The sequence below is a fragment of the Pogoniulus pusillus genome, chromosome Z (genome assembly GCF_015220805.1).
Source record: "Pogoniulus pusillus isolate bPogPus1 chromosome Z, bPogPus1.pri, whole genome shotgun sequence".
Lineage (NCBI taxonomy): Eukaryota > Metazoa > Chordata > Aves > Piciformes > Lybiidae > Pogoniulus > Pogoniulus pusillus.
In genome coordinates, this window is record NC_087309.1 from 65,682,721 (window position 1) to 65,695,762 (window position 13,042).

Here is a 13,042-nt window from a genome sequence, read left to right on the forward strand (position 1 = left end):
TAAGTCTCCTCCAGGCTAAACAACTCCAGCTCCCTCAGCCTCTCATAAGACTTTCCCTCCAGCCCCCTCATCAGTCTCATTGCTCTCCTCTGGACTCACTCCAGCACCCTAATATCCTTCTTGAAGTGAGGGGCCTCAAGTTGAGGCCTCACTGGTGGCGAATGCAGGGACAGAATTACAGCCCTAGTCCTGCTATCCACACTATTTTTGATACAAGCCAAGATGCCATTGGCCTTCTGTGCCACCTGGGCACACTGCTGGCTCACATTCAGTCAGCTGTTAGTCAGCACTCCCAGATCCCTCTGCCCAGGCTGCTTCCAACCATTCATCCTCCAGTCTGTAGCACTGCATGGGGTTGCTGTGGCCAATGTGCAGGACCCTGCACTTGGTGCTGTTGAATCTCATCCTGTTGGCCTCAGCCCATTGATCCAGCCTGTGCAGGTCCCTCTGCAGCATCTTCCTACCCTCCAGATCAACTCTCCCTCCCAATTTGGTGTCACCTGCAAGTTTACTAACGGTAGACTTAATCCCCTTATGCAGTAAAGATCCTGAATAGAACTGGGCCCAGTTCTGGTCCCTAGGGGATACCAGCTGGGTTAAGCACCGTTCACAGCCACTCTCTGCACCCGGTCACCCAGCCAGTATTTAGCCCAGCAAAGGGCTGGCACCTGTCCAAGCCATGGGCTGCCAGATTTTCCAGGAGGATGATGTGGGAGGCTGTCAGAGGCTTTGCTGAAGTATAGGTAGCTCTGCCCTTGTCTACCAGGAGGGTCACCCAGTCATAGAATGAGATGAGATTGGCTACGCAGGAGCTTTCTTTCCTAAACCCATGTTGGCTAGGCCTGATCCCCTCCTCGTCTTGTACATACCACCCAATGTAACTTTGCCTGGCACCTTGCCAGCTATGTCAAAAAAGAGCATAATTTGCTTTAACAGCAGAGAAATCCAAGTTATGAATTAACTGGGAGCCCAGTATCAGCATTCATATATTTTCCTGTTCCTCCTTAATTGGTTGGTGCTTCATGGCTCTAGCTTCAGTACCCATTAAGCATTTGAATTGATTGCTGATTCTGGACAGCTTGATATAAACTTTGGGTTTACTTCTTTATTGTGTGGGTACCATACAATTTTACAATAATGTTTGCTGAGCTCTGGTATAAGTGTTCTGGTGTAGATGGGTTTAGAACTGTGTGCAGAACCAGCATGGTTGTGAAAGAAAGCAAGCCTGAGCAGGTTTTTTTAAAAGCCTGAGTATAACTCAGTCTTGCAACACATGGCCCTACTCTACAAGGCATGCATTTTTAGTCTTCTAATCACATTATTGAACTGTGATTGGAACTATCTTCTTCTGTAGCATGACAGTCTTGGCCTGGATGGTATTGTTTATTGTAGTGCTGCAGATCCAAAGCTAGCAATAAAGAAGATTCACTGCATCTTTAAATCTGTACCGATATGTATGCAAAACTAAACAAAGGCCAATAAGTAGCCTGTTATTTATCATCTATAGTAATGAGTAAGAAATTGTAACTACTGCTGTGTCTTCGACTTAAGTGGATTCCAGTTCCTCTGTTGCCTAATAGCATACTACTTTCCAGGAGTATAGTAAGTGCTGGATAAATTGTTACGATAGTCTGTTGTAAAATGTTTTTATTATGCTGAGATATAGCACAGAGGTCTGAAAACTTCAGTGTAACAGCTCAAATGACAGACTTATGGATATTGCATGAACCAAAAAAAAGTAGTATGAAATCAAAGAAGAATCTTTTGTAAAACATTGGTAGTGGACCTAAGCATGAAGAAATGTTGAGTGGTAAAAAGCATTTCTACAGCTGTAATGCTTGAGATTAATTTGTGCTAAGTCTTCTGATAGCTAGATAATTATTAGCCTGTGATAGATGTGTAAGAGACAAAGGGAAATTGGCTGAGTTCACACTATAATGAACGTGGTGTAAATGCAAAGTCTTTCTGTTGCAGGGTCAGAGATATGTTGACTGATGTCATCAAAGGTGCTTCCAAGTAAGTGTTGCTAATTTAGTGCAGATGAGAATGAGTTCAGTTTTGTAACACATTCATGAAAATGCTTTCTACAATCGATCATGTGCCTGTTTCATGATTACAGAAGACTGTTGTTAGTCCCTGCCTTGTGCTTTGGGATTTTTACTACCGACTGTGTGTATTAGAAGGGCTGATGCTTAATGTTTAAAGCCTATGTAGTGTTATATACACTATTCATTTTTTCTTTTGGGGTTTATTCTTTGTTCTGTTTTGTTTTGTTTTGTTTTTAGCTAGTAGACTGCCTCAAGTAGCTTCATATATCTAGAAGTTGGCAGGTCTTTAGGGAAGTAAGTACGGGCTGTTCAAAATTCTCATCCTCTCTGTTAGGTGTCTTTCTTGTGCCCAGATGTGCTGAAAGGCAGGAAGTTACACATTTTCATATTGTCAAAGATTTGTTCATTTTTTATTAGAGTTAGTCTGTGGCCTTTAGGCAGCCTTAATATTTTAACCTGCCTTTATGGGCTGCTAAAATAATTCGACAATTTCTCTCGACTGGCTGTGAGCTTCCTCTTATGCTTTGCCCTTGCTTAGCCTGAAACTGGCCACTTGCTTTAGGTCAAGCAAAAAGTGTCAGAAACATTAATCCTCATAAGAACAAGTACTTAGAATATTTTAAATCATGAAGATATAGTCAGTGAAAGAATTAAAGTTAAATCTGACAGACTGTTTCAACTTTTATATTCTTGTAAATATTTAGGAGTCTAGTTTGAAGTACTTGTGAGATTTCTGGAGATTTTCATTAAGACTTTTGATAAAGGCTTGGCCTTCTTTTTACTTTTTAGCTTAACATCTTCAGACATTTAAAATACTCCTAGCTGTTTCATTTTCTTTCTCGTCAGCCTGTTTTGAAGGGTCAGTTAAAGAGGAGTGAAATTGGACTACCTGTTTGATATTTTAGGTACTCAATAAATATACATGTTAAGGTAAGGTAGCAGAAAGAAATAAATAAAGGTGTAACAAAATAATAAACTGTAGATATTTTGTATTCTCTGTCTCAAAATTAAAGTTATGGTTTTAGTTACAGAAATTTATTATCAGCATTAGTTGAGGTGTAAGCACTGCCTAACTGGGAGGGAGTGGTGAATTCTTTTTTAGGTCACAACAGAAGGATTTCTTGAGCGTAGATCACATCTTTTTCTCTAGAACTTCTTGTGCTTACAGACTTCCCTTAAGAAAATACTGGGGGTTTTCCTCATGCTTTCAAGCAAGAGTAAGACACTGTTCTGTTTTGTCCTGGGGCTTGCTAGGGTGATGATTTTCATCTTCATTGAATGTACAGCATTCACCTTCCGTGAGAGAGCAGATTTTTAAGTTTCTCTCTGAGGTGCATCATGAAACACATCATAATCAATGACAATGAACGTTAGGAAGATAGTTTGAGAAGTTATTTAAGGCAAGAGGTGTGGGGAGATCCTAAAGACCTTATCTGTGCACCAAGTTGTAATTATTTGTAATTATCTCTTACCTGGAAGGAAATAGTTCCAAACATCACAGTTCAGTGACATTCCACTAAGACTTGCATGTCTTAGTTTAAAACAAAAACCAAACCCACAAAAGTACTGTTATACTACTAATATTTCTACAAAAGTGTTATCTCTGGATCTGGAACAAATACCTAAATTTGCAGTGTAGGTGTATTTTTACAGAAATAAGTGAGGAGCTTTGTAGAAAGGAAAGACAGATGCAAAAAGTGTAGTCCAGTGTGCACTAGTCTAGTGTAAGATTGTGAGTGGCCCAATACAGTTATATTGTTCAGGGGTTATTGTGAAACCACAAAGAGTCCCAGCAGCATTATATTTCAATATATTTTCCGGGAATGACTGGGATATTGATGTTTTATCTGTTCATTAAAATAAATAGTTATATTCTCTCTCTTATTTTCAGGTAGCAGAATTTTTTTCTTAAGTTCCATAAAAGTAAAGGGCTTGCACTGTGGTAGAAGTTAGTACTCCTTTCAGACTGTCATTTTCTGTTATGTTGATGTTTTCACAGCATAGAGAAGCAATTAAAAACTTCTTTTAGGCTGGAGTGGTGGCTGCTCTGCTAAATTTCTTGAGCAGATGTTGTTGCAGGTACTTGCTTGTCTGGCATTTCCTGTTTGAAGAGCTTTTCATTGTTGTCCTATGTAGAGATAGTACTTATTAAGACCAGCTGTTTAATTGTCAGCGCTACAGGGTGGCAGTCCTCATAGTGGAAGCAAGCTTCTGCTTCTATACAACTTTTTGCATATTAAGCTCTATATCAAAGACACACAAGAAAAAAAACTGAAACACTTCTCTCCCTCGTTCTTTTTCCTCATACCTGAAGATGAAGGACTTTTGATGAGCTAGAGGAGGGCCCAGTAAAGCTTCTAGGTATAAAGGCCTTCCCTCCTGGACCATTTGTAGCATAGCTTTCCTGCATTGAAATACATAATTTGCTGCTTTTTATCTCTATTTCACTTCCTAACTGTTTGCCTTTTTTTCTGTTCAGAGACAGCCCAGTGGTGAAAGGAAATGTGATTTTTGCCTTAACTGGTCTTGCAGTTGCTGTAGCCAAATATGAAAGTAGCCTTTCCTCAGACACTGAAGGGATGCCTGAGGTGAGTCAATCTGGGAAAGAGATTCTCTACTTTTAATGCTATATAGTGAAGCCATATGACTAGGTGTTTAGGGGGCTGGTAGGCAAATGTGACATACTTCCTATTTTCAAGTTCAAATCTCACTCTGATCAGTTAATGCCATCTGGTAGCTGCTGTGTGATCTATGCAAAAGCAAGCATAGTGTACAGGCACCTTCTCACAAGAAATACAACTGTTTATGTGTTAGTTTTTACAGATGAGGTGGACTGGAAAGGTGGAGGACACTGATGCATTCAGCCTCTTTTCTCATAGTTTTTGCTTTCTCTGCCTAGAGTATGTTGTGGAGTCTCCTCTTCTGGAGACTTTCCAAACCTGCTTGGATGCATTCCTTTGTGAACTACTCTTAAGTGGTCTCTGAAGGTCCCTTCCAACCTCTATGGTTCTGTTATACCTCATCAAAAGTGGTGTCTTGGAGGGTGAGCATTGTCAAGTAAAACATACTAATGGCAAGTTGTTGCCAATGAGAAAGGTGAGGTGGGGCATTAACAAAAATATAAATGGTTTATTAATTTAGCTCCATCACCCTTGTAACTATATACAAAAGTTCTCGTGTTTTGTTGAGAAAATCTTTAGAACAGAGGAATGCTTACAAATAGTTTGAGAAAACAGTATTTGGAAAAAAAGATAAATCCAGAAGCAGTATGTTACCCCTTAATAACAAAAGGGAAGTATCTCCTGGAGACTTTGGAATATTCCAGATTACTCACAATGCCATTTGCTGATAGTGGGAAGAATTCCTTTGATGTCTCTCTTACTGTGAAATCCTGAAACTGTGGCTGCTTAATCCACATGCACTGGGGGGCAAAAAACTAAGAAAGAGAATGCTTTGCAGCTTACCCATTTAAACATCCATTTGTTGTAAATGGTACCAGAGAGCATATTCCAGAAGTCGAAAAGAGCAGTAACTGATTATAATATCATAGAATGGTTTAGGTTGGAAGGGACCTCAAAGATCATCCAGTTCCAAGCCCCACCATAGGCAGGGACACCTCCCACTAGGGCCGGTTGTTCCAGGCTTCAGCCAACGTGGTCTTGAATACCTCCAGGGAGGGAGCATTCACAACTTCCCTGGGCAACCTGTTTCAGTGTCTCACCACTCTCACTGCAAAGAACGTCTTCCTAACATCTAGTTTAAACTGGCAGAGGGGAGATTTAAACCCATTAGTCCTCCTCCTGTCATTACAAGACCTTGTAAATAGGCTCTCCTTAGCCTTCCTGTAGGCCCCCTACAGATACTGGAAGGCTACTACAAGGTCTCCTCGAAGTCTTCTCTTCTCCAGGCTACTCTTGTAGCCTGTCCTCATGGCAGAGGTGCTCCAGCCCTCTGATGATCTTCATGGCTCTCTTCTGGACTCGCTGCAACAGTTCAATGTTCTTCTTGTGGTGGGGGCTCCAGAACTGTACACAGTTGCCATCAGTTCTGCTTAAACATGCCCTGGCTTGCCCTGACATCAAAGTCTGTGCCTGACATGTGGCTTGGGGGCAAAGGCCCATGTGTCCACTGACCACAGCCTTAAGGAGGTGGGGAGATTGCTTCCCTCTTGCTCCCTTTTCTCACTCTTCTCTATTTCCTCCCCATCCAGGGGGATGTACTGCCACACAAGTAAAACATACTGGTGATGAGGTAATCTCAGTTCTGAAAGATTGTAGTTAGAACATCAGCTTCTGAACAATGAATATTTGGGTTTGAATTTTTTGCAGGCTGAACCTGATTTTCTTCCCACAAAACACTGGATTTCTAGAGTCACAGAAACCCTCTTTAGTATTGTAAATAGCCGATATCACCCTAAAGGGGAAGTCTTCCCGTGGTTCTACCAGGTATGTGTTGTGGAGTTAAAGACAAGAGAATATGTCTTTATTTCACAGATGGAGTTTTTGTTTTGGTTTCCTGGTTCTGTTTCCCCTGTAGTACTTGTAATACTGGAGAATCAAAACTTGCTCATTGTGACTAACAGGGGACATGGATCATCAAATTAAATGCAATGTTAAATAAATACTATGTTGGTAGGTTGTAAGGAAATTCGCCTACTTGCTTGGCACTGGGAGTTCTTGCCAAGTTCTGTGACTACTGCCTTTGAAAATAATGCTGCTCAAAAAGGATAGGTTTGAGGTAGAATAATGTGGTCATGTTTCATTTCTAAAATCCATTCTGTTTGGAAAAACAAAATAATTTTCTCCTTATAAAATCCAGAGGCACACAATAGAAACCACTGTCTTGTTGAGTACCTTGCATCTTGATGGGATTTTTTTTTTCTTTTCAGAATTGCTTGTGGAAGTTGTTAAATATACATTAAGCTATTGCTTAGAATCAGTCCATTGCTTTGTGAGTAAAGGTAACTGTGTAGTTTTTACCTTTCAAAATGGAAAATAATTAAAAACCTTCTTAGAGGACATTTCTTCTAGAAGACATCCCTACAGGTTATTTTTCAAGCTGACAAAGCTTTAACTTCGGCATCATAGATGTGATGCATTTAAGGTAGTGGTTTTTCCACCTTGCTAAATTCTTGGTGCTTTTTAACTCATGAGTGGTTTCTGTTTGTCCTTCTGGTTATGCTGATGGATATTTTAATAAGGAGGGTGAAAACTAAAACAGAGCTCTGAAACTCTATCTGCATTCCGTCTTACGCTTTTTTGACAATTTCTTACTTAATGATTTTATTTACACTTAGAAATTCTGTTATGAATTACCCTAGTTTTAAACTGTCTGTTTACAAGGTAAGGCAAATAGAAAAGCTACTGTTGGGAATTCTGTGAATTACTGTTGCCAGGTTGCAATACACTTGTGCTGCTGCTAACTGCGTAGGTGTTTATTTTACATTTCTAAAGTGCTGAATGTTACAGTCTGGAAAGGATTTCTTTTCCCTCCTCCAAGAGGCAAATAATTTTGAAAAATATATTTTAATGTTTTTCTAGAAATCCTATTCAGGTGAAAATACTGCTAGTGTTATAGCTCGTTCCTGTGCAGCCACCGCTTTGTCTCTCCTGGTGCCAGTTTTCATTGTATCATGCAAAGAGAAGGTTGAGGAGGTCTTGAATATGCTGACTGAAAGGTTACCTGGGAAACCAAATGCTGATGAGTCCCAAGCTGTTCAAATCCACATGGGCCTTGGTTTGGGGATGTTTATCTCACGTTTGTATGAAGAAAAAGTCAGGTGAGGATTACCATATGTCATGTAATACCATATGTAATGTAATGTAGGTCTGGAGGCAATGTCGTTTTTCCTGTATGAGGTGTGAATATATTTGCAAGTCTTAGGCAAATGGTTCTTCAGAGGCTTTGCAACCTTTCTTAATATCCTGGACATCTTGCTACTCTTTTAGGACGAATGATTCATTTTCAGAATACCTTAAGTTACATGTGCAAAACAGTCAGTTAGAAGAGGGAAACTGGCTGCCCTAGGAAACTCAGTTGTTCTCATCAATATTTTTGTAAGTGGTGCTTTGTAGACTGGGTAGTGTCCACTTAAATCATCCAAGTACACATATGGGGATGGAGCTACCAGCAGAAGTAGTGTAATGAACTGTTTTTAAAGCTATTAGCAGCTACACTGGCAGTGAAGAGGTGTTCTGAAGTTGGTAGAAAACGCTTTACGAAAGGATTGGCTGGAGTTGCAAATTTCCAGTGATTCCAGAAAAGTTAGAAACTATGATTAGCTTTATTCTTCTCTAACTTCCTGACTACTAGGAATTCTGTCTGCCCATAATAATATTACCCATAATCAACATTAATTGATGCACAACCACAGGTAATTTGTTCAGTGAAGCTAATATTTTCGACGCACCTGCCTTTGTTAAAACGCTGTGTAACACTGGTCTGCTCTAATCTTCGTGCTTTAGCGTCTTGATACTTTACTGTTTCTGAGTCTGATATAATTTGTGAATGGACTGTCTCTGGATGATGAGTCAGTGCTGACACCTGAGCTACAGGCAAGCATTAAAAGACTCTTAAAAAGAATAATGTTAGGTCAGCTTGGTGTTCTGGCATATGTGAAATTTGACAGGGAGAGAGGAGCATGTTTGTTGGTTTGACAAGGGGTGTGGAAATCAATACATTTATCTAAGAGACGTTTAGTCTTCCACTGCTCTGCATCATTTCACATTTTTTTCTCACACATTCTTCCAAGCATTGAGTTGCAATAACAGCAAAACTGTAGTTAACACCAAATCATAGAGCTAGTTTGTGTTAAGGTTCTTCTGTTCTGTGTGCATATTTTGGAAGAGGAGAGTGCCTATGATGTCATTGGAGTAAGATGTAAATGATTCCTTTCCCATCAGTAAGTTAGGCAAAGAGATGAAGAGAGATACTTTCATGAACTTCCAGCTTATAGATTGTTACAGGTTTATCTGAGATGTTCAGTCATTATCTTGCTTCAACTGCAAGCATGTTCTACAAATCCTGAGTGCTGAGTTTTTTTGCTGGGTGTTGCAGCAATAATGGTTGCAATTGAAGGTCTGAATATGTTTGTATTATTTGTATTTGAGCAACTTTATATGAGTGTGACACAAATTACCAGCAATACAATTATTGCTAACAGGTTAGTATGATACCTGCTACTTCAAGAAAAAAAATCTATTTGCTGGCATGTTGAGTCTTATAAGGAAGTTAGTGTCTTTTTAGAAGGAGGTTCAATATCCTCTTAGAAGGAGGTTGAATATTTTCTGTGATGTGAAGAGCAAACCTATGGTTTAGATTTGTTGGTTTCTGTTTTGGTTTTGTAGTGATGTGTCCGGTCAGCAGATGAACTTAGCTTTAATGAAATCCCTGGATGCACTGGAAAACTGCTGCTTTGACACCAGTCTGGAGTACAAGTGAGTTTCCTTTATTACCAGTGATACTTTATTTTGTGCTTCCACTTCCTTAATTCATGTTTTTCCTTAATTCTACACAGAAGAACATAAGAATGGGATAAGGAGACAGCCTGTTCTGTGAGAAAAGATGCTGTTGAGATGAACCAGCTATGGTCCCACAGCCTCTGCCTAGGGCAAGGGTCTTTTTCCTCAGTAGGCTCCCATACAGTTTTGTTGATGTCTTTCCTGCATTTGGAGTGTTCAAGGTGTGTTGCATAGCAGAGGGGTGATCCTTCCCCTGGCTCTCATGACTTTGTCCTGCTCATGCTGTCTGTGCACTGATGGCTCTCATTGCTTCCTGAGTGCCAGTATGGCTCTGGCTCAGCTTGTTGCCTGCTGTGACAAAGCTGTCCCCAAGAGCTGATGCCTGGCCCCTCTGGTCTCAGCCTAGCAGGTGCCAGGTGCAGGAGTGTGTGTCAGAGCTTCCTGAAGCATAGAGTTTTCCTGCTTGTTTATTCTTCTGTGTACTCTCTCTTCTACGTGAGTATATCCATATGTGTGTGTGTGTGTGCATATATATATAAAATATTTATATAAATGTATGCACATGAGCATACATCTTAACATACACCCACATGATTTCTTTCCACACAGCCCCTAGTCTCTGTTGACCACCACTGCTAATCCCTTCCAACACACAAGGAAGAATCCAGGGCATGCCAAGAGAACCACAATTGTTCTCAAAGGCAGTGGGAAAATAGCAGCTATCATCTTACATGCACAAATTCATTAAATCAAGATGTTTTTGAAAATTCCTTCTTAGTACTCTTGGGTGGTTGCCATAATCTGTCTGCTTCTGCATTGGAGCCTTTTGCTGGAATGTGCACCTGTGTAGAATACAGTGTGAGCTCCAGGATCAACTGCCTCACATAAAGTGTTTATCTGGGAGACCCAGGCCATTAATCTAACAGTTGGGGATGAAATGTTAAATTCTGAATAAAGCCATTCATAGCATCATGGAATTGTTTTGGTTGGAAAAGACCTCTAAGAGCATCGAGTCCAACTGTAGAACTAACACCACCATGGCCATTAAACCATGTCCTTAAAGTGTCATGCCTACGCCTTCCTTGATTACCTCCATGAATAGTGCTCACCTCACAATTGTATTTCTTTTAACTAACTGAGCTTATGCCTCCAGTCTCCCAAAATGAGAGCTGTCCACAAGCAGGGCAAGTAGGTGCTGAGAGGTCTTGCACAATTACTAGCACTGGCAAACCCAGAGCAACTGAAAAATACAATGTGTCAGTTGCCACTAAAAAGCTGACAAAACCTATTAGCATGTGTCTGCCACAGTAGTCGTTCCCGTTTTGCATCAGGGAAGGAACTGCAGTATCTTGAGTGCCTCAGTGTGGGCATTTAGTTTTCTTCCTTTTGAACATTATTCTGCCCAGCAGTGATTCCTGTTTACCCTCTCTCTTTTCAGTGGACCTTCTCAAAAAGCTCGAGGGGTCATATTCGTACACCATTGGGTCGTGAACCTGTAGAGCTTAGTAAGGATTTGGGTTGCCTCTTGAGTGGTGCAGGGTGAGACACACAGTTCGCGGGGGCCTGCATCACTTGGTTGCACCTGTTACTGCCCATGCACAGCCTGCTAGCTGGAGATCAGTGCCTCTTGGAAGAGCCAGACGGCCCTTCTGGCTGTGGTAGGTTGCCAAGAGAGTATGAAACAATGGCAAATTGAAGAGGGAAGACTGAAGCGTGGGTTGTTCTTTTATACTGGTGCGTAATGGCTGTGTCCTTTAAAAGTTAATGGTAAACTGGCATCTAGGGCTGAGCACTCTGTGCGCAAAGTAACGCCAAGCTGTAAATGTCGCGGAATCATCAGTTTGGCATTTACCCACTTGTGGATTGCTGTTCCAAAGCAAGAGCTTTTCCATCCTTTTAATCAGAGCATCTCTTTCGCTGTTAGAAGGTTGCAGGTTGTCAGAGCGTGGGTGCACTGCGCGGCGCAGAGGGCGGAAGGGTGCCCTTGCGGCGGCCGCCGCCGCTCTCCGGATCGTGCTGCCCCCTTGCGGAGCGCAGGGGCCGTGGCAGGCTGCTGCCGGCCCCGCCCCGCAGCCCGGCTGTGAGCTTGCGCGGCGAGGAGGCCGCCGCGGGGCTGCCCTCAGGTCTGCGCCTGCGCGGGAGGGACCTGCTCCGCGCGTGTTGGGAGTTTACTCGCCAGGGCATTGTCGATAAAGAGAGGCCTTTGCTGAGGTTTCGTTCTGATTTTCTCTGCCTTGAGTAGCTAAGTAAGAAAGTGGTTTGTCAGTGCCAGTGCTGTGCAGACTGAAGCTCACGCAGCCGTGCTTCACCGGTCCTGTCAGCCTTCATGGGGGCGTTCACAGAGTCGCAGGGTGGAAGGGGTTGGGCAGCACCTCTGGAGATCAGGTAGGTAGCACCCAGCTGGAGCAGAGCGCCTGGAGTTGACTCAGGGAAATCAGTCAAAACTTGATAGCTGTTAAGACAGGTAGTGCCTTTCTTAACGACTCTGGGTGCGAAGGGGCATCTGTCCCCTGAACGGAGATGTGCTCTACACGTTCTGTATTACAATAATACATATTCATTAAATTGACGGGGAAATGGCTTACATATGCATGCAGTCATTTAAGTGGAGTCCTTTTACTGGTCTTTGCTGTCACTTCCTGGCTTTCCAAGAGCACTGCAGTTTCTTGTCGCTGTTCTGGCCAGCCCCTCAGTGTGTGAATCTTTATTACAGTCCCTTTGTTCTCTGTGGCTGCGTCTTAGGTTCTTTTCTCTAGCCAGCTAGAGGCCTCACTGTTACTTATGTCTCGAAGTCTAAAGGCTGATCTCCCTTGACTACTGGGAAAGTTTCTACCTGTGAGAAGGTCTCCCTGCTTCAGAATACATCCGAGAAAGACGTCCAGGCACTTTTGTGATGCCTCCAGGGATGGATGCTCTGCAGCATCTCCAGGTGGCCTGTTTCAGTGCTCTGCCACCCTCGAAGAATTGTTTTAGTTTGTTTGCATGGGAGGTCCTGTATTCCAGTTGACTCTTGTCCTATCACTGCACTCCAGCTGAGAAGAGTCAACTTACCCTTTATTTATATGTGTTAGCAGGATCCCTCCTCAGCCTCCTCCAGGCTAAATAGCTCCAGTTCTCTCAGCCTTTCCTCATAAAGACAAGTGTTCCAATTTGTTGTATTTTCAGCAAACGTCAGGGAGGTCCTGCATCACAGTAAAGGCTAGCAATTGTGAGGCTTCTCCCAGATGCCTAAAGAACATTTTGTCTGTCTCTTCATCCTGATTGTGTGGCCTATTACAGGCTCTATCTAGGATATCTGCTTTGTTTGCTTTCCTCCTGTTAGTCACCAGTAAATATTCAATCCTATCCTCACTACCGTTAAGCTGACGATGATGAAAATAACTCCTGACACATGGGGCCACACCACTGCCTCGCCTTCCTTGCCTATCCCTTCTGAAGGGTTTGTAGCCATTCATTGTGTGGCTCCAGTCATGTGAGACATCCATAATGTTTTTTTGTGATCCTTGCCCATCTTGAACAGCGTAGAATTGGATG

General features: G+C 42.1%; 1 protein-coding gene across 1 annotated transcript in view; it reads left to right on the top strand.

Moving 5' to 3' along the window:
* The window catches only part of FOCAD (focadhesin), a 105,135-nt gene that overhangs the window by 63,004 nt on the left and 29,089 nt on the right, over positions 1-13,042 (top strand). Inside the window, exons 24-28 of the mRNA XM_064176839.1 lie at positions 1,975-2,016; positions 4,528-4,636; positions 6,377-6,493; positions 7,589-7,827; positions 9,395-9,484. Of these exons, the coding sequence (XP_064032909.1) occupies positions 1,975-2,016; positions 4,528-4,636; positions 6,377-6,493; positions 7,589-7,827; positions 9,395-9,484 (597 nt within the window). The remainder of the gene's footprint in view (positions 1-1,974; positions 2,017-4,527; positions 4,637-6,376; positions 6,494-7,588; positions 7,828-9,394; positions 9,485-13,042) is intronic.